The sequence below is a fragment of the Solanum pennellii genome, chromosome 12, assembly GCF_001406875.1.
Source record: "Solanum pennellii chromosome 12, SPENNV200".
In the NCBI taxonomy this organism is placed as follows: domain Eukaryota; kingdom Viridiplantae; phylum Streptophyta; class Magnoliopsida; order Solanales; family Solanaceae; genus Solanum; species Solanum pennellii.
The window spans coordinates 10,204,173-10,224,977 of NC_028648.1; the positions used below are offsets into that span (position 1 = coordinate 10,204,173).

General features: G+C 34.7%; 2 protein-coding genes across 3 annotated transcripts in view; one reads left to right on the forward strand and one right to left on the reverse strand.

Annotated features, from left to right (window-relative positions):
• The window catches only part of LOC107007587 (probable uridine nucleosidase 2), a 14,482-nt gene extending 8,021 nt beyond the window's left edge, over nt 1-6,461 (forward strand). Inside the window, exons 4-9 of the mRNA XM_015206264.2 lie at nt 219-404; nt 739-843; nt 939-1,035; nt 2,948-3,055; nt 3,144-3,279; nt 6,035-6,461. Coding sequence (XP_015061750.1) covers nt 219-404; nt 739-843; nt 939-1,035; nt 2,948-3,055; nt 3,144-3,279; nt 6,035-6,143 — 741 coding nt within the window. The 3' untranslated portion in view covers nt 6,144-6,461. The remainder of the gene's footprint in view (nt 1-218; nt 405-738; nt 844-938; nt 1,036-2,947; nt 3,056-3,143; nt 3,280-6,034) is intronic.
• Nucleotides 6,462-7,251: 790 nt separating this feature from the next.
• LOC107007580 (la-related protein 6B-like) lies at nt 7,252-19,534 on the reverse strand. 2 transcript variants are annotated; one of them, XM_027913656.1, is made up of 11 exons: nt 19,056-19,534; nt 14,635-14,742; nt 10,080-10,161; nt 9,882-9,976; nt 9,654-9,725; nt 9,413-9,492; nt 9,214-9,313; nt 8,834-8,881; nt 8,678-8,746; nt 8,088-8,234; nt 7,252-7,900 (listed from the first exon to the last, which is right to left on the reverse strand). In XM_027913656.1, the coding sequence occupies exons 1-11, from the start codon at nt 19,443-19,445 to the stop codon at nt 7,562-7,564; spliced, it is 1,530 nt and encodes a 509-aa protein (XP_027769457.1). In that variant the 5' UTR covers nt 19,446-19,534; the 3' UTR covers nt 7,252-7,561. The 2 variants fall into 2 exon arrangements, with proteins under 2 accessions (XP_027769457.1, XP_015061742.1); XM_015206256.2 differs by lacking the exon at nt 14,635-14,742 and having other exon boundaries at nt 19,056-19,531.
• Between the last annotated feature and the right edge of the window lie 1,271 nt (nt 19,535-20,805).

The following is a 20,805-nucleotide window of genomic DNA, read 5'->3' on the forward strand; positions in this document are numbered from 1 at the left end:
GGGGGGGGGGGGGGAATATGATAAAAGAAATGGTGAAGTGTATGCTGGATCCTTTTCTAAAATTTAATGTGCTTTTGTTCTGATTACTTGTTCATTTAGCAAATAGGCAGCAAACCTTTTTTTTTGGGAAACGGTAATAGTCAGAATAGAAAGCAGACTTAGAAATGTCTTTTCCTTATGAATATGCTTCTGCTTACTTTGTTTAATTTAATGTGAAGAAAGGTACAAAACTTCGAATTGCTGATTTTGTTCATGGCACGGATGGACTTGGAAACCAAAACTTTCCTGCACCAAATGGAAAACCTATTGAACAGAATGCTGCTGACTTTCTTGTTCAACAAGCCAGTCTATACCCCGGAAAGATTACTGTTGTAGCTTTGGGTCCCTTGACAAATATAGCACTAGTAAGTATGTTATCTTCCAGCAAAATATTACTTGATCCGTTCCAGTTATGTGGCATCATTCTTTTTTAGTCTGTTTCGAAAATAATGACAGTTTCTAAATTCGGTAACAACTTAACCTAACCCTTTATAGTCACACTTATGTTATGGCATGTTTAAGACACCAAGTTTTAGAAGTCTTATAATAGTCACACAAATGCTATGGCATGTTTAATACCAAAACTTCCTTCTTTTCATATGCTCCGTGCTCAGTCAATTTATGCCTCATAATTTGGAATGGAATGAGTTGATAATAACCTTATAGAAATCTGTTCACTAAAATGGCATATTGAAACAGGCCATTCAATCAGATCCTGATTTTGTTAAAAACATTGGACAAATTGTTGTTCTTGGTGGTGCCTTTTCTGTAAACGGAAATGTCAATCCAGCTGCTGAGGCGAATGTAAGTTGCTAAGATACACCCAAAATCATGCTTTAGGTTTTCAGGTGTATTCTCTATGTTATATTTATGCTTGTTTTGTTGCTCATCTGCACAAGATCTTTGGAGATCCAGATGCTGCTGATATTGTATTTACTAGCGGTGCTGATGTTCTAGCAGTTGGAATAAATGTTACACATCAAGTTGTCCTTACTGGTACTTTCTCGATTGATTACGTTATTACAACCAGTTCGTATGGTACTTCAAATATTCTGTTCCTCTTACACTACCATATTCTTGTTCCTCTTACATTTCCTGCATTCATGACTTGAAATAATGGGTTATATATTCTGGACCATCCTCATGTCAGTTCTGAAAATATTCTGCAAAAGCAACTAAAAGTTTCCATTTTTCATTGTCTGCTTAAACTATTTAAGATATTTGGTTACTTGGAGATAGTAGCACAGTTGAAGGATGGCAAATTAAGGAAGAAAAAGAAAAAAATGAGAAATAATTTTAAATAAACTACTTTTCGTGTCTTGTATAACATCACTAAGTGTCAGCATTCAACAAATAAAAATGTTGGTCCATGAGGCAACTAAAAGAACTGACATGTCATCCTCATGTCAGTTCTGAAAATATTCTGCAAAAGCAACTAAAAGTTTCCATTTTTCATTGTCTGCTTAAACTATTTAAGATATTTGGTTACTTGGAGATAGTAGCACAGTTGAAGGATGGCGAATTAAGGAAGAAAAAAAAATTGAGAAATAATTCTAAATAAACTACTTTTCGTGTCTCGTATAACATCACTAAGTGTCAGCATTCACCAAATAAAAATGTTGGTCCATGAGGCAAACGTGGAAATGAGGCTTGACACATAGGCTATCCCCAAGAGAGATAGTTTCAAGTATCTTGGGTCTTTAGTCCAAGGGAGTTGGGAGATCGACGATGATATCACATATCATATTGGTGCGGCGTGTATGAAGTGGCTTGCCTTCGGGGTGTTGTGTGATAAAAAGATACCATCTAAACTGAAAAGTAAGTTCTATAGAGTAGTAGTTAGACCGATTTTGTCGTATGGGACAGAGAGTGGCCAGCCAAGAACTCCCATGTTCAGGAAATACAAGTCATGGATATGGATGTGTGGGAATATTAAGAGCGATAAGATTAGGAACGAGGATATCCAGGACAAGATGAGACTGACTTCCGTGATGGACAAGATGCGGACGGGTTGAGATGGTTTGGGGCATGTGAAGAGGAGATGCAAAAATGCCTTAGTGAGGAGGTGTGAGAGGTTGGATATAATGGGTACAAGGAGAGATAGAGGTAGGCCAAAAATATATATGGGAGAGACAAATATAGGACAAGGTGCAGCTTCAACTTACCGAGGACATGATCTTAAATATGATGGTGTGAAGGTCATGGACTAGGGTAGAAGGCTAATGGATAGTGGAGTGTTGTCTTGCTTTTCGACAAATTTAGGCTTGGTGGTGTTTATCGTAGTATTACCCTTATTCTTATAATTTCTTGCTTTTGATATCTATCATCATTTGTTGTTTATTGTCTTTTAATTATCGTAATTATTCTGTTGTTACTGTTTCCTTATTAGTTGCTATATTTTCTTCATTGTCATTTTTCCTTTTCATACCTACTTTGATCTGTTGTACTTGAGCCAAGAGTCCTTCAAAAACAGCCTTCTATCTCCCTGAAGTAGGAATAACGTCTGCGTACACTCTACCCACCCCATGTTCCATTTGTAGGGTTTCTGTGGGTATGTTGTGGTTGTTGGAAATAGAGATAGTAACATAGGAGCATTATGAATTAAAGCGCAGAGAAATTTTCAGAAGAATTTTACCTGATCCCTCTGCCTGTGTCTTGACAAATTTTTGAGCATTAGCTAAATAATAAGCAAATACATATGCTTGGATATTTAATTAAGTAAAGCTGCATGTGCTTTATAACAAATATAGAGGAAAGTTCTATAACATATACATTAAGATGTGCTTTGTACTTTCTTCTTTTTTCCTCCCTTCTGAACAAAGATGCTACAATTTGAGCTCCTCCGGACCATTTTATTTCACTTCCCACAAAATTATCTTTCTTATTTATACTTATTTACCCTTGTCAGATTTTGATAGAGACGAGTTGGCAAAGTCTAACGGAAAGTATGCCAAGTACCTTGACAAGATCTTGGGTGTCTATTTTGGCTATCACCATGAGGCATACAGCACAAAAGGTCTGTCTCTTTCCAAACTGGCTTTCTTAGTACATTATTTGGCGCGTGCTAATTGTTCTGATTTTATGGGAACTGGGACTCCACATAGGTGTCTACCTTCATGATCCAACTGCTCTGCTTGCTGCTGTTGATCCCTCACTAATCACCTATACAGAAGGTGTGGTTCGTGTCCAAACAAATGGCATCACAAGGGGTCTGACTCTATTTTATAACAAACAAAAGAGGTAATCTATTGCATTTTTTTAGAAGAACAAGTGTATCCTCCCTTCTTTTTTTTGTGTGTGTGTTTCCAGAGCAACAAAGCTTCTCTTCCCAGCCCTACAAAAGTATGGTTGGGCACATCTACTATTCTCCCTATTGCTAGCACCATCAGTATCATATGGTTATGTCATTGGCTAACAATTCCAGCTGGACCTAGACACTTGCCATCTTCGAATAGCAATACAGGATAGTACTTTGAGGATCCAACTTCCTTCAGTAAAGGGATATCAGGAAAGGAAAACTTCCTCAACACTTCTCATTTTTGGTCCTCCAAGGATCTTCTCCTCAAGCCCGCTTTAGTTCCATGAACCCAAAAGGAGACACTCATAGGGAGGTTTGTTGGGTGATGTACCTAAGGTTGAATGTCATTTATATCTTTGTATGCCTGTCTAATGCTCATGTTCTTCCATATGATGTAATAATTATGTTATGGTCAAGAGAGGAAACCAACTTTTGTGTTCACCTAAATCTTCTTTCTCATATGTTCATTATTCTGAAGGAAGGTCAAGTGAAATCATCCTTGAGGATGAAAGTGAAAAGGAAAGTGAGGATGAGAGACAAAAAAAAGAGAACAGTGAAGAGGAAAGTGACAATCCTAGAGTGAAGAAAGGAGAGGATGAGTTGAGTGAGGAGAATATTCAGGGGAAGATCTAAGATCTAAGAATTGGAAAATTAAAGTTCTAATGGCTTGAGGAGTAAATGTCACTACATCCACTTCTCTCTTGAAGTGGTGTATTTGGTTCGCTTTGTATATACCAACTCTATTAGATTTCACAAATATACACAAGGTTGGAGCCCAAAGCATTGGGTTCAGATGAATCCGGCTAGTTCAACACTAGGTCTGCCTCTAAAAATATCGACTCAATGTCTGTATGACCATTCCTCTCAAGAAAACAACATGAGTATCTTCTTGACTACCTTCGAATTCTTTATAAAGCAGCAGACCATCCTCTGAAATATCAATCAGGCTGGAGCTGCAAAAACTAAAAAGAGATGACAGTGTTTGCAGGAAAGTATCATCGAGCCAAATGATGAGAGAAGTAAAATCTAAGTGGCACAATGCACTCAGCTAAAAGGAAAGGAGCGTAATATCACTATGCCAACGTCTTACGCACAAGTAATACAGTTCAAATAGTAGATACAACTGTTATTTCAGATATCAAGTACAGTTGAATAGGCATGATGAAAATGACAATGGATAATAGACGTGCTCAAATATCATCAACTGTTCAGAACAACCTAATAAACGTGATGGATATCATATACATAGCTAAGTCCTCGTGGCCAATACTGGATATTGAGAAATAGTTATCTTGCTCATACTTGCCTCACACATGAACTAGATAATTAATAATTTTAAATGCATCAAAGCAACTAAAATAGAATGCTTTATTGAAAAGTAAGCAAAAAAAGAAACTAAAGTTTTACTTACATCATAAGCAACTTAGCCCCATTCCTTGACTTTCCTTGCTCCACGACTCCAATATATGCAAGACTAGTGTAGGAAATTGTTATTTATGGATGGTATAGTTCTTATTGACGAGACTCTCAGTGAAGTTAATGTTAAGCTGGAGATTTGGAGACAGATCTTAGATTCAGGTTGAGTAGGATCAAGACAAGATACTTGGAGTGCAAGTTCAATGATGCAACACATGAGGATGGCATGGAAGTCAGGCTTGATACTTAGAACATCCAAAAGAGAGGAAGTTTCAAGTATCTTCGGTCTATTATCCAAGGAAATGGCGAGATGACGAGGATGTAACTCACCGTATTGATGCAGGATGGATGAAGTGGAGGCTCACATCCGGAGTCCAGTGTGATAAGAAGGTGCCACCAAAACTCAAAGGAAAGTTCTAGAGATGGGTGGTTAGACCAACTATGGTGTATGTGGCAGAGAGTTGGCTATTCAAGACCTCTCTCATTTAGACGATGAAAGTTGTGGAAATGAGGATGTTGCGATGGATATGTGTGCATTCTAGGATATCGAGGACAAGGTGGGAGTGGCTTCAGTGGAGGACAAGATGGGGAAGCAAATTTTAAATGGTTCAGACATGTGAAGATGAGATGGGCAAGTCTTCATATTCGCAGCTCACGACCATCTTGGTCGCATTCGCATTGAAGGGAAACTAGGCTATCTGGAAGGTGTCTACTTTGTGATTGCCGAGCCCAGGCCGAGTTAGTGGTGACCAGCTTTACTCCTCTTCGTGGTAGGAGTTGATCCAAAATCTGCAATTGTGAATGTTTTGTAATAGTGCCGAAACTCACCCGAGTCCCTCAGGTCCTAATCCAAACCATGCCGACAAGTCCAAAATGATATTACTGACTTATACAAGGGGTCTCAGATCATGATTTGGCACACAAATGCCCTAAAAGAGGAGTTGGGTTGTTACACTATTCTTGGATTGGAATATTGTGGAAAAGACAAAATTGTCAAACCCAAAGATCTCTTCTGCAACTATCTTTTCCATTCTTACTATAACTGGACCTTTTTGCTGCCCTTTTCAGTTAGACCTCTGGGTTAAAGAACTTAGATATGTTGTCTTGATGTGTTGGATTACATAAGTGTGTGTGAAATGACTAAAATACTCTATACACGCGTGTTTTGCTCTCTGTTTGATGCTTTAGGAAATTTATCAATCTTTGTACATGTAATATTTGGAATTGAGGGATATTTGATTGATAAGCAGTACTTATTATGTTTACTGTTGAACAAATTAGGTTTGGTGAAGTCACTGAATGGTCTGATAAACCCTCAGTAAAAGTGGCAGTAACTGTTGATGCTCCTAGAGTTCTCAAATTGGTTATGGAACGGCTCATCAATTCTTAGGAGAATCTAGTAGCTGAAAGAGAAGCGATTTGACATACTCCAGCTGCAGATTACAACTCTGTGCTTGAATCGTTGACATTTTTTTGAATTCTGTTCTGATGTGAAGAGGAAGATGATAACAAGATTGCCTTCATACTGTGATTATGGGATATACGTCGATCACCAAGAAGAATTTCATTTTGTTTTAAGCTTCTATGCCATCTCCACAGATGTTGTAATAAAATCTATAGTTTCTGAAGCTCCCTTTGAATAAAGTGATCTGTAGAACCCAACAGTCATCATTTTAGAAAAATAAACATCTTTTTTTTGAAAAATAAATATCATCATTTTAAAGTTAAATTATTAGGTAATATAGAAAAATATATCTTCTTTTGAGACGGAGGAAAAAAAGTCATATAAATTGAGACAAAAGTAGTAGACATTGTTTTCTAAATTACTGGTTGACATAAACTAGGATCTTCAACTATAAACCCCTCCTGAATTACTCTTGAACAAGTTGTCCCATTTTATTGTGATTTTCTGAGCAACCAGCCTGTTTAAAACATGAACTTGTTCATGTTTGGACAAATCTCTGTCAATTTCATTTTTTTGAGTCCGGAATTAAAAAGCAACAAATTTTTTCGAAATTTCCGAAAGGCAACTCATATATTTTGATACCAAACGGGCAACATTTTGTTACTTTCCGTTAATTATAGGATTTAAATAGTAGGCTCATGAATTTTTGAGTCTTGTAAGTCGCAATACCACGTCACCTTAAAAAAAACATTGCGTTTTTTTTTCCTGTTTTTTCCTTACTTATAACTTTGAATATTAATTAACCTATAAATAATATTTTTGAAATGAGAAATGTGCATTGAGTTGCCCTTTTGAAATGAGAAATGTGCGTGTACTGTACTGAGGGCATCCTAAAAAAGTTATACCTATTTTATTATATATATTGAAGAATTACCAAACATAAATGTATTTTTTAACTTGACTTCAGTTAATATTTATTTTTAACTTCGAGTGTGTATAAGTACTTAAACCTATATAAAATTAAACAAATAAATATACTTGTCCTGTGTACTATTATGCCTTTGTTCATCCACATCATATCATCCCCAAACACTCAAGACTGAAATAACCTTTTATCAATTTTGTATTGCTTTATGTTAATTTTAGGTTCAGTTTTCCAAAACTAAATCACAGCACAGTGTCACGGACTTAAGAGTGGCTCTTTTGGTTTAACAACAAACAACATATAACTTCTGGAGTCTTGACTCTTGCTGCTAAATCGATAGATGTATCATCTTCACTGATTTGACGGCAGTCTTCAAAACTCTGCCATCAATATTGCAAAGAAAGAAGAAACATTGCCCTCTCTATACTTGGGAAATGTTTGCATGAACAGAGACCAGTTCCGCGAAACTAGAACATCATCACTCAGTTCTTACAGCTACTGGTTTCCCTCGACCCATGGAGAATCCCTTCGTGCCATCTGGCATGCGAGGCACAGAAGATTGCTTGCCACCTGACTGGTCAGTAACTACTGCAGGCTGGCCTGTTACATTAACACCACCAGTACTCGAGGGGGCACTAGCCACACTACTTCCAGTATTCACTTTTGTTACAGAACCCCCATTACGCCCTCCACGATTGGTTTGTCGAAACTGGGGAGTTTCACGTCCTCGACCCCTCGTCTGTCCTGGTCCTTGTCCCTGTACCTTACCCCGACCACGATTGTTCCCTTTCTTCTTCCCAACGCGGCCATGCTCCTCCTGTCCAAGTGACATTTAAATGAAGCCATAATGAATTAAACTGAAAAATCATTAAGTGTGGTATCAAAACAGGGTGGTATATTTTAGAAGACCCGTCTCAGTAGAATTTATTTGGTGCAGTTTCCCGGGAAGGAAAAGGAAACAGAAATATCTCCTGGTTAATTAGAAGCATGGCAACATCACTTACTGCAACGTCATTGGACTGCACGTCAACATGGTGAGAGGAGTCTCCATCATGTTTCTCATTGAGTTCCAATGCAACATCATCATCTTCTTTGGAGTTTGGATCACTTTCATGACCAACCTTCTTCACTCGGGCTTGACCAGATTTGGCCTGTACAATTCAATCAAAATGCATAAGTACCTAGCAGATAAAATGCACAACTACCTAACAGATCAAAATTGCAGAATACAAGTACTGAACTCTTCAGTTATCTTAAATGCATCTATTCAGAAACTAAATCTTGTACCCTCATGAAACTGAGGAGTCTAGCCCTGTAATTTAATCAGAATGGAGGAGGCAAATCCTATAACCTCAAGAGTATGGACAGCTGAATCTTACTTAGAATTCAAATATGGACCAGCACAACCTGAATGCTCAAGAATACTGATAGAATGATCTTTCATATATGAGTAATCTGATATAAAAGTTAAAACTAGTTTGATCATTAATTAACGTTTGTTCTTATTTTCGCTAAATGACAAGTTAGAGACTAAGCCACTTTTAGGACATGGTTTCAAATTTAATCAACAAGGAACAGAATAATCAGGACTTACTGCGCGCCTAAGCAGCAGATGGACTTTTAGACCATTTCGCCAGTTATCCACGTCATTTAGCTCAAGAACCTGTAAAACCAGGTTGCATAATGAGAACGATGTCAGAGGTAGAGATAACCAAGGTGTAACTAAGAAAAAACAGTAGAAATCACTCACCGCCTTCTCAGCCAATTCTACAGCGTCGTACTCCACAAATGCATGCAACTGCATTGAGCAATTTAATTTAGATCTAGTAACGAGCAACTGCATTGCCAAGTACCAATATAGACAGAAAATGGTGTTTCTTCAGAAGATATCTGTGTTTTTTGGGTAACAATAGGAAATTTTCCACTTTCCACTCAAGTTACTTCACATTTCTTTTTGTGGATATAGTAAGTTACTTTGCATTAGCAGTGTACATTATCCAAATTTAGTTCCCAAGTAAGAAGTTCAACAACTCATAACCATCGTTTCTTAATCTAAATCCAACAGCAATTTCAAAATGTCCTACTAGTGCATAGTTTAGTTATTGACATATCAAATTATTTGATGTTTACCTTGTTACTGTACATCGTGCTGTCTGATTTTGCTGATCTAGATGCTGAAGAAGCCCCACCATTTGAAGGCTGAGGGTGGCAGGTCCGAATCATTTTTACCCTGGCACAATTCATTATGCAGAGTCTTAAAAAGGCTGGATATTTTTTCTAAGCAGAATTCTCAGACCATTCTGTATACAACTATAGCAAACCAACGTACCTTCCAACTGCTGAAAAAATCTTCATGAGGTTCTGGTGGCAGTGGTCCTCAGGCAAATTCTCAGCAACCACTATGCGAGACTAAAAATGAAAATACATGATCGGTCAAATGATAACCAGACACTAAAAGAACAAAACCTACAAACTGGAAAGATGAACCAGTGAATGGAAAAATGAAATGCTTCACGCACTCATTAATTATTCTTGTTGTAAACCACTATTACTATAGGAACGAAACATACCTGCAACTCCTCTAGGGCAGCTTCAGTCAGAGGATTTTTCCGTTTAACTTTCTTTCCATCTTCACTAACAACCTAAAAACAGAAAAGTCAAATAGCAAAATATCAGAAAGAAAACATTTGCAAGACAGAAATTGTTGCAAAACTTTGCACAGGGGAAGCACAAAGAGTGAGTTCTTTCAAGGGTGGAGAGAGAGATGTGAAGACAGCGAGGAGATGAAGAAAACTCACAAGATTTATTGAGCTGCGTAGAACTTCGGCAAGCTGAGCATGACTACCTATTAGAGCTTTAATCTTCTTGAATGATGCAACCACTGATATTGGTACTATAGCAAAGAAAAAGTATAAACAAGCAAGACCATGAAAAAATAACAACTTCAAATTACCAATTAAATCATGATTAGTCAAGCAGGGAATAAGAACACTCACCATACCCCTCTGGATCCTTGATCATATGCCTTATCAAATTTTCGGTCGTTGCCAAATTTAGATCGCTGAAATAGAACTCCACCTGTAGAGAACAAGAATGCACCTGAATTAGCTGAGTTAACAAAGAAAAGCGAACTTCATAGCTAATAGAATTATACAAGTACTTGTGAAAATTTTCACGGCATCATTTCAAGCTTCCAGCAGCTTATCCCAAACAAATTTGAAAAGGTGCAAGTATATAGTCCAATATACCATCAGTTCCTTCCTTCCTCATACATCTTATCAAGCTTTTCACAAACACTTGAAATAATTTTAAAATTTCACGGCATTTATTTTTAAGTTTCGAGTAGAACTTCTAGATTTTTTTTTCCGAGTAGAACTTCTAGAAAAAACTCATCAAGACATAATTCTCAGACTATTCTGTATTCAATGCATAATATTAGCGTTAGATAGGTCAAAATAGATTAGTAATACCAATTAGGCCTCATTTGTTTTCGTTAAGATTAAGAGGTCTGAATCTAAACACATCTGAATATTAAGATTTGCATTAAGATTCAGGTGTTTTGATCTGAATACACATTTGAATATTAAGATGTGGTCTCTAAATTTGAACACTAAATAATTAATGTTGTTTGTTTTCAATATCTGAATGTGCATGTGAAATTAACATTAAATTAATAAAATATCATAAAAATTTCATTTCAACAAAATATATCACTTTTGATAAAAAAGTTTTAAAAGTTTTCATAATCATGATTTGGAGTATAATTTTTTTCATTCAAAAACCTTGCTAAATACTAATAAACCAACAGTGTTCTTGACACAATCAATACAAGAAAATTATTAATATAAAAAAAACGTGAAAGGATTTATGAAAACTTACCAATTCAAGAGGGAAAAAATGGTGTTTGATTGAGAAAAGAGAGAAAATTTTTTTTTAGTTATGAGATAAAAAAGCACGCTTAAAGCAGAGAAGCGATGTTATTATTTGATAACTTATTAAATGAGTCAGAATGTTGTTAAGAGTCTCCTACAGGTCCGATTCATTCTGACCTCTTCACCCCATTAAAAGGTTTTTTAAAAAATAAAACAAATGAATTTAATGGGCTGAATCTGAATGATCCAGATTCAGACCTAAAAACCAAATGTACTTAATAGGCTGAATCTGAATGATTAAGATTTAGACCTCCATTAAGTGCAAACAAATGAGGCCTTAATAGGGAATATATATTAGTCATGCTAATATGCTAATTAGATCTATGCTTTCTAGGAGTCTTTTAACCCTAATAGAGAATCTTTGCCAGTAGAAAAAATAGAGAATCTTTTTTATGACTGAGAAATCCATTTGGGGCAAACCTTAGGACCAAAAAAGACTTCAAAACTTGGGGATAATGGGCCCACCCTTTATATTTTTATTTTGCATAATGCTGGCCTTGGATAAATTTGTATTAGAAACATGGTAAGTTAGTATTTATATAGCTAGCTGACCCAGCTTGTTCGGAATTGAAGGGTATATTAGTTTTGTACTTAGTTCTGGCCTATGTTGCTTGGACTTTTCATAAATGTCAACGACTGTGTGTTGGATTCTCCAAAGTAGAGTAATTTTGGAGAACCTGACACGATACAACATTGAAAGTGAAGAGTCCCTGCAACTTAGGTTCTGGTTTCACTAAGTTGACTTATATTAATTGGTGAAACATTCAGACTCGCTAGTTGAAATGCCACAATCCATTGCCCATACATTATATGATGGATTTCCCATGTTCATTATCACGACGAACATCAACCAAGCAAGACCAAAACCCACAGGTCCCTGAAAATATTTTTTTTTTAACACTGGTAACATACAGGTCCGTGAAAATATCAAATACTATTGTTGACCTCTTTAAGGGTGGGGAAATTTCTTTTTGACAAGGGTAATCGTTTTTTTTTATTGAGAAACATCACTAAGGAAGTGTAAATGGAGCATTACATATGTGCAAGGCACTGAGTAGATCTATAATTAGGTTTGCATCATATACAAAAGTAAGTCAGCACCAAAAAACTAACAAAAGATGGTTCCATTCTAAAGGCTAATAGCATGTCCCATTCTCAAAGGCAAAGGCGATAAGAAGGAAAACAATTAACAGAAGTGCCTGGTAAGAAGATATGTTCAGTATTTGCTAAGTAATAACTAAAAGTCATCCTTTAAACGAACAGCAACAGTTAAAGAGAATTCCGGCCAACCCATCCTAGAATTACTTGAAACATATATCTCTACTTCCTTTCATTACCAAAAAAGTGAGATAAAGATAAATCAATTACGGGTGTAATATTACAAGTGAAAAGTGAATCAAGTAGGTTGATTCCACAAAATATTCAAAGCCTTAAGCATACCTTCTTCTGCAGGTAATTCCCATTCAAGTTCTATTACATAAATAAGATAAAAAGGGCACTCATGAAAGAACAGATCACGCATTGATGACGGCATGTCAGCATCAAACAGATGAATGTAAAGACTTTTCTCGCCTCCAACTTGTATAGTTGTCTACGAATTAAATGTACTAACTAAAAACTCAACTGGAATATATCATACTAAAAGTGGGGACCAAAAGTTAATTTACCGAAGTATCCTTATAATGTTGATGCACATTTATACCCTTTAAAACGTACTATCCTTTTATACAACACTGCATTGATTAACCATAATACACTATGTTCAGAATACGGAGAATCTGAAGGGATTGGAAAAGGTAGTTCAATAAGAACCAACTAATTTTATATGAATGGTCATTCTTCATTCAACATTTAATGATGCATTAAAAAGAAATCTAGCAAATGTAAGGATTGGAACTAGATACATAGGGGGTGAAGATGAGGCATTTTTTCAAGGTTTCCTTATCTTTATACGTAGTTCTACCAAAAAAATAGCTTCTAGCATTTTTCTCAAGCTAAGACAAAGGAAGAATCAAGCATATTAGAAGCTCCTGACTCCCACTGAAACGGAAAAAGAATCATGATATCTTAGTTATGCCTATTCCACTCTTCTAGGCTTTGATAAAGGATTTTGATTATTGTCTCTCTTTTTAATTCGGGTTTGTTATGTAGATGGTGAGGTGGAGATAGTTCGATATCAACGTTATCCAATTGAAGAAATGGATGAGTGATGTTATTTCTCAGAAGTGATTCATTAACAGGCATTTCTATTGACTTAAAAAAATAGCTTTTAAGTCCAACATAAATGTCTTTTTAAGTCAAAAAGATAAAAAGCAAGGGAAGACCTACTTTTGGTTTTTAACTTTTTTAAGTCATTTTTAACTTTATCAAACACTTCCAAAAGCTAAAGAATGACTTGAAAGTAGGTTTCACCAACTTTTAAGCCAATTCAAACAGGCTCTAAGTTGAGCAAGTGTTTCTCCTGTAATTAAATTGCATCAGTATTATCAAAAACACTCTTAAGCCCAGAAGTGAGGTGCAAAACATAATTGAGTTATGTGTCCTCATCAAGGCTCTAAGGCATATTTTTCCATGCTAATGACTAATGAGCGTAATTTTTGAAGATGTATCACTAAACAATTGACATTTCACTTTATCGTTAAAAAATCAGTTTCTTTATCCATATTATTCATGCTTGTGATTATTAAACTTGAACTATACATACATATTCGGAATTTTTCTCTAATTGTGCCTTTTTTCAATAAAGTCCACTCTTTATTTGCTTTTTGTGCTTAAAGGACTCAAAGACCTTAGAGTTTTTTTGCGCTTTTCACTTTTGATAGCACTGAATTGCATGCATTTCTTACCTGGCATATGATCAGTGTTATCAAAGGCGAAAAGCGCAAAAAAGCTCTAAGGTCCATGGGGGCTTTAAGTGCAAAGCGCAAATAAAGCATGAGCTTTAATGAAAAAAGACGCAAAGGGAGAAAAGAATACAAATATATATGTTTAGTCCAAAATTAAAAATTATAAACATAAATGACAAATATATGACCAAAGAAACTGAAAAAAACTTATGGTTAAGTGAAATATCAATTATTTAGTTTCACTTCTTCACAAAAGGCTCATTGGCAAGGAAAAGCTTGCCTTAGAACCTTGATGACGACATTGAAGCGCGCACATAAAGAGAGGCGAAGAGCTCAACACGTTCTGAGCCTCGCTTCAGGGCTTAAGTGCTTAGAGCGCGCCTTTTATAACACTGCATATCATTAAACAAAATGTAAAAAGTTGCAAAGGGGGTAAGATGCCTTTAGAAATCTAAGCCAAATAAGGCAATAAGGACATGAGTTTTCTTCCCACAAGACTAATATATGAGTAGAATCTGATTCACATGCTATGGAAGATCTTCATTAGCCTCAGAGGCATTGTTTGGGCAATGCCAAGAAAATTATTAAGGTCTTGCTCAGCTGGGAAGAAGCATGTACGGGATTGACACACAAAGATAGATGGAGGATTGTCCCAACTTGAATTTGGTGGACAATCTGAAAAGAGAGAAATTCCAGATGTTTTGAAGACATTAGCAGTTCAGTTCATAGGATTAAGTTTGAACTGCTTTAGACTTTTCCGTTTTTGGGCTAACCAGAGATACATGAAGATACTGCTTCAATGATAGACACCCTTGTTTTTTGTTAGGCTGATGAAACAGCTTGTTCTTCTTTTTCACTTGTAAATATGGTCTCAGCACAACCTAGATGTTGTATTGACAAATATATACAAATAGTTACCTTTAAAAAAAAAGAATTTGATTCACACATAATTGATCTAAAAAGGAATAGAATAAAAGAATCAGCATGAAAACATGGATAATTCAGACCTTGTTGCTGGCACCAAAAAAGAGTAGGAAAAAAAAAAAATATATATATATATATATATATGAAATTACATATAATGTTTGTGGCATTATTTGAGAACTTGTGGTATTTCTATATGAGTATATTCAACGAATTAAACGTTTGACCTAGTGCATAAAGAAAGTTCATGATTACCATGAATATTCTGTAACGACTACCAATTAGATCAGAAAATTTGTTGGTACTTTATAGTGCGTTTTAATTCTTTATAACAAATGAAACAAAAATCATGGAAAAATGGGCAGCCATTCGATCAATGACTAATTAAGTATTCCATTCATTTTAAGTTTGATCGAGACTTCTCCTTATATATGGAAAGTATATAAACCCTTTATGATTTATTTAAGCCAAAGGATACGTGTTCATTGAAATAAGATAATTTCAATGAGGTAATATTCTTCATTAGTAATATACAATCACAAACAAAATGACTTAGCACTTAGCAGTTTCATTTTTTTGAAATACCCTGAATACACATGAATGCTTTCAACTGTTCCACAGATAACTTATGCATTTTACAGAGATAAAGACTCTCAGGTTAGAATAAGCCTATCGACAAGTAATTTTTCAAAATGTGAAAATAAATTTACAGTGACTTGTCATCAAACAATAACGGTGTCTCGTTCTTAATTGAGAATTTGATTATTAAAATCAATTCAAAGATGAAATTAGTAGACTGTATCATTTTAAATTTTAAATGAATGATCAGGAGAAAGTGCTCTTTAGTTACATGCCATGTCACTAACTATATAGCAAAAATAAATGTATCAGATTCTTATCTATTGGTACTGAATATCCAGAAGCTCTAACTACTTTTACCGCGTCACTTTATTCACTTCTTTTTTCTTTCAACCTCATATACAATTAAGGTCTTGTATGGATTATTGATGGACAGTACCATTAACTCCTATTCCTACTTCTTGGGAATGAAAGCCACTTGATTGTAAGGAGAGAGCTACTTGTCTATGTATAGAGCAAAGTGTTCAATCTTTTGATATTTGAAAATGTGAAGTTTGCAACATTCAAACTGATCTTTCCACGTGTTTCCTTCAATAACTCCAAACGTGACGGATGGATAGATATGTTATGCAAATAATGTGAATATAAAGTCAACAGATTCACTATGTCAGAGTTCCTAAAACAAATACATAATCCATATATATGAAACTACTTGAGGCATCAAATGACTTTTTGGGGGTATGGTTTCTTCCTTTATTGACTTATCTAAATAGGATTAACATTCATCACTTATTTATAACTCAAACATACTTTTTAATACTGCTGGGGTTACACCCACGATGTGCCCAGAGACTAGTAATATTAAGGAGGGCAATAGTACAGTGATGTGGCACATCTCATAGAGAAAAAATCCTATTGATCTTTTATCCCCTTTTTTGCTTTATTATCTTCATTTTTCCAACTTGGTGCTCTTTTACAGTTAGATATTGCAATTTGAGAAGTTTTCAGTTGAAAAGTCCAAAGTTGCCTCATCAATCATAAATAACTAGACATTAAATGGCTTTTGTAACTTCTCAACAGTAAAGGTATTCGCCATTTATTATTTAGATGTTGCTTCTTCTGAGAATAAAGAAAACCAACAAAACAAATGAAGAAAATAAGAAAGAACATGGCTTAGAAAAATTCATAGAGTAAAGAAAATTAGTTGATTTGGAGATGCTGCTAAGGCTGAACACAAGAAATTATCTGTGACCAATATTTATCAATGATACAAGATGGTCAGCAATTTTTTTGTTCATTTTTCAAAAAGAGTGTAAGTGTCTCCCAACGTTCTTTTTTTTGGTGACTAATCTCTTAAAAGCATACAAATGGAAATACTCAACTGTATCCTATTCTATGGACGATTGCTTATCCTGGCATCTTTCTATCTATCACGACTATTGATTGGATCTGGTGAGGATATATTTTCAAGCAGCGGAAGTGGTAGTATTTCACTGTCTTATGTTGCTTAATAAGTTTTTTTTTTTTTGAGAAAGTTGACATTTTATAGACAAAATAGTCCAATAGTGTATTTCAGTAGTAATTCATCAGGAGATTAAAGTTAGCAAAATCAATTATATCTATCACCTATACTCCTCCTAAACTATCTAAAAAGTGAGTAATATCCTCCACCTTTCAGGGGAGTACATAGTTACACCAAAAATAAAAGGTTATAAGGCAATTCAGTTTCGAGCTCTGGAAAGGAATACTCTTGTTTTCAAAACATCTTTGGTTCCTTTCCTTCCATATTGTCCATCACATGCGAGCAGGGACAATCTTCCATCTCTCCTTATGGCCTGACATGTTTCCTTTTAATTTTAATTAATGTTTTGTTCTTTTGCCAAAAATTAGAGATTAAAACTAATTTTAAGAATGATAGCTACAAAATGTTTGTACTAATATATCAACAACTTCCATATTTCTAAAAATGGTAAAGGTATGCATCATTCTACATATGTTTCCTAGAATCTTCTATCTCCTGGTTTGTGAAAACTGATGGTTATGTGGATGATTTTTCTGGTGGATTTCTATCCAAGCAATGTCATAGATCCGAAATTTTTTTCTTGGTAAACAGTGAGAATAGATCGAAGTAGGAACATATTCATTTTGCTTTTATGAGCTCTAGGCAGCTTGTGTACCTCTTTGTGAAGTACAAAGTTTGAAGTAAACGAATTGACTTAGGAAAATAAAGGTGCTTGAGTAAATTTCCGTAGCATGATCACGTGTAAAATTATTGATCGAAATGTGAAAGTTGTTGTCAATGTGGAGTAATTAATTAAGACATAGAAGAGTAAATAATCGTTAAGAGTTATATAAGATGAACATTAAAAAAGAAACATGTGCACCATGTGAGTATCGAGTTTCTCAAAATTTCTTCTTTCTTTCTAGGGAAAAGGCTCAAATATGCCATCAAACTTTCAGAAAAGGCTCATTTATGTCATCCATTCAAAGTTTGACTCATCTATGCCATTACCGTTTAAGAAAAGGCTCATTCATGCCATTATTTTTTAATAGTGATTTTGCAAAACCATTTCAACACGTGGCAACGGCCACGTCGTTATTTTTTTATATATTAAAAAAAATTGAAATTCTCAAAAATTGAATTAAAATAACTCACCCAAGTAAAGACCCACCCAAAATTTAAAAAACCCCTATAACCCAAAGATCCTTCTCGACCCTCTTTCACTTCTTGGGCAATTGGATGAGTTTTACACATTTCCTAACCCATGAACTTAATTTTTCCACTATCATCTTCTTCAATCAATTTATTTTCAATGTAATTTTATAGCTTATTTTTTTCATTTCGGTACATTGTCAATCACTAAAGCTCGACCATGGCAGTCGGTAAGAACAAGCGAATTTACAAAAGCAAGAAAGGAGGAAAGAAGAAGGCAGCTGATCCATATGCTAAAAAGGGATTGGTATAATCCACATGTATCAAAAATTCGATTTACAACGTGGCCGAACTATAATTGGCCACGTGTTAAAATGGTTTTGCAAAACCACTGTTAAAAAATAATGGCATGAATGAGTTTTTTCTTTAACGATAATGACATAGATGAGTCAAACTTTTAACGGATGACATAAATGAGCCTTTTCAAACAGTTCAATGACATATTTGAGCCTTTTCCCTTCTTTATATTTCCTCCTTTTGTTGTATTTAATATCTATAAATCAAAAGCTGAATTTGTAAAAAAGTGAATCCAATTGCTTGTTTGAAACTTCTTTAAATTTATCTGTCAATGCATCTCCAACTTACCAACACTGAAAAAAACAAAGCTATTAGTGTAAGATATGATGGAATGTCCGCTCCAATTTAATTGATTAATTTTATTTTCTTATTAAAGTAAGTTTTTTACTCTCCATTCTTAGTGATATCTGATGTGCAGATCAATTTAGGATATGGGTATCTTTTAGTTTATTCCAAAGTTTATTGAAACTGATCGCGGAGTTAAGGTTTTAATTAAAGAAAAAAATGAAATTCTAACATTTAACCCTAATATCAATAATGTGTAATCATCCAAATTGAATATATTATGAGTGTTTTCTCCTCTTAATTTATAGCATCTAGATTCATTATTAACCTGCTAATATATCAACAAATTCACCAGTATACAACTTTAAGAAGCACTAAAACATACAAAATAAATACCTGATTAACGATTTTCTGAGCAGCTTCTTCAGTTAACCCACCATTCTTAACTGAAATATCGGCATCAGCAGTAGTAGCGGCAGCAACCTCTTGATCAATAAATCTTCTAGCAACACCACCACCGCCATAGTAAGGCGACTGAGGAGACTGTAGTGACAATTGAGGGGCATAAAGGAACTGATTCTGTATGGCAATATGAGTTGTGATCTGATGAAGCGGAGCAGCACGAGTAGCATAGACACGTCCAGAAGATGTTCTAGGAAGGAAAGCAGGAGCTTGAGCGTTAAGTTTGCTTGTATTAGAAGAAGAGGAATCGATATTGTAAGCGAGAGATGCAGAAGATGAAGTGTGAGAATCTACAGAAACTGAAGATTCTTCTTCCATAGCCATCTAGGGTTCCAAGCGACACAAATTGAAGGTGAAGAAGAAGAAGAGGAGAAAAGAAACAGTGGAGAGGATATTTCGATGATCTGTTCGTTTACTAATTTATACTCTCCCTTTAGAGACCAATCATTGACTTCCTCACACCTTTTTCTTTTAATTTTTATTCGTAAAAGCGTCAAAAATATTCCAAATTATTGGAAAAAGTTTTAAAATACTTTTTATTTATCTTTTAATTTAAAAATATAGTCTTTTTAATTTAAAAATACTTTTCATTTGTTATAAACAATTTTTATTACAGTATATGTCTAATTATGTGGAGTCCTTGTAAGATATGGTTAGGAATCCTACTTTGGGATCAAGTAGGGTTTTTCCTATAAATAAAGGGTTTTCCTTCATTGTAAATAAGATTTGTGAAATATTTATGAATCCTGAATATACTTCAAGAGAAATAAGAAGTTTTTTCTCTTCTCCCTACTTTCTTCTTCTTCTAAATTTATATAGTTTCATAACACATTATCAGCACGATTGTTCTTTTCTTAAAGAATTATTATAGAAGACGGGAAAAGTACAAAAGAGATCTTGCATAAGTTATGCAATAAGGTTCTTATATCTTCAAGGTATAATTTATCTTTATGTTATAATTATTTATGTGACAAATCTGGAGTTACCATCTTGAGTAAGTATTGAAAGTTTTATACATTTGATTTAAACGGATGAGAAGAGAATTCCTTAATTTATTTTAATAATTGAATAAGCACAATTTAGTGAAAGATATGTTTTCAACCTTTATACGAGGTATGTGATCTATTAAGTTATATTTATTAACTGCTAATGTTGATTGAGAAATCAATAATTTCAATTCTCTGTGTAATTATAATGTACGATCATATTAATGATCATCAAAAGTGATAAAATTACAATTATTTTGAAGACTTGAGGTTGAGCCTCATTGTGGGTAAGATGATAGATTTAAGTTTTATCGCACCAAAAGAATAAGACGATGGATTTACGTCTAATTGCACAAAGAGGGTAAGACATTGGGTTAAAGTCCTGATGCACTATGATGATAAGATATTGGATTCAAGACCCGTCGATTTATGACCTAAGACACTTTTATATGGATAATACATTGAATTTGAGTCTTAATGCACCATATTGATGAGGGTAAGACATTGGGTTAAAGTCCTAGTGCACTATAATGATAAGATATTGTGTTCAAGACCCGTCGATTTATGACCTAAGACACTTTTATATGGATAAGACATTGAATTTGAGTCTTAATGCACCATATTGATGATATAATAATGACTAAAGAAAAACTAATGTGTTTTAGATGAAGAGTCATGAAATTTACTGAATTTACTCC

Coding starts and splice junctions, on each gene's coding strand:
- LOC107007580 (XM_027913656.1), bottom strand. CDS start 19,445: ATGGCTATGGAAGAAGAATCTTCAGTTTCTGTAGATTCTCACACTTCA. Junction 10,162..14,634: donor AGTATCTTCATGTATCTCTG/GTTAGCCCAAAA, acceptor TGTTCTCTACAG/GTGGAGTTCTATTTCAGCGA. Junction 8,747..8,833: donor TAGAATTGGCTGAGAAGGCG/GTGAGTGATTTC, acceptor CTGGTTTTACAG/GTTCTTGAGCTAAATGACGT.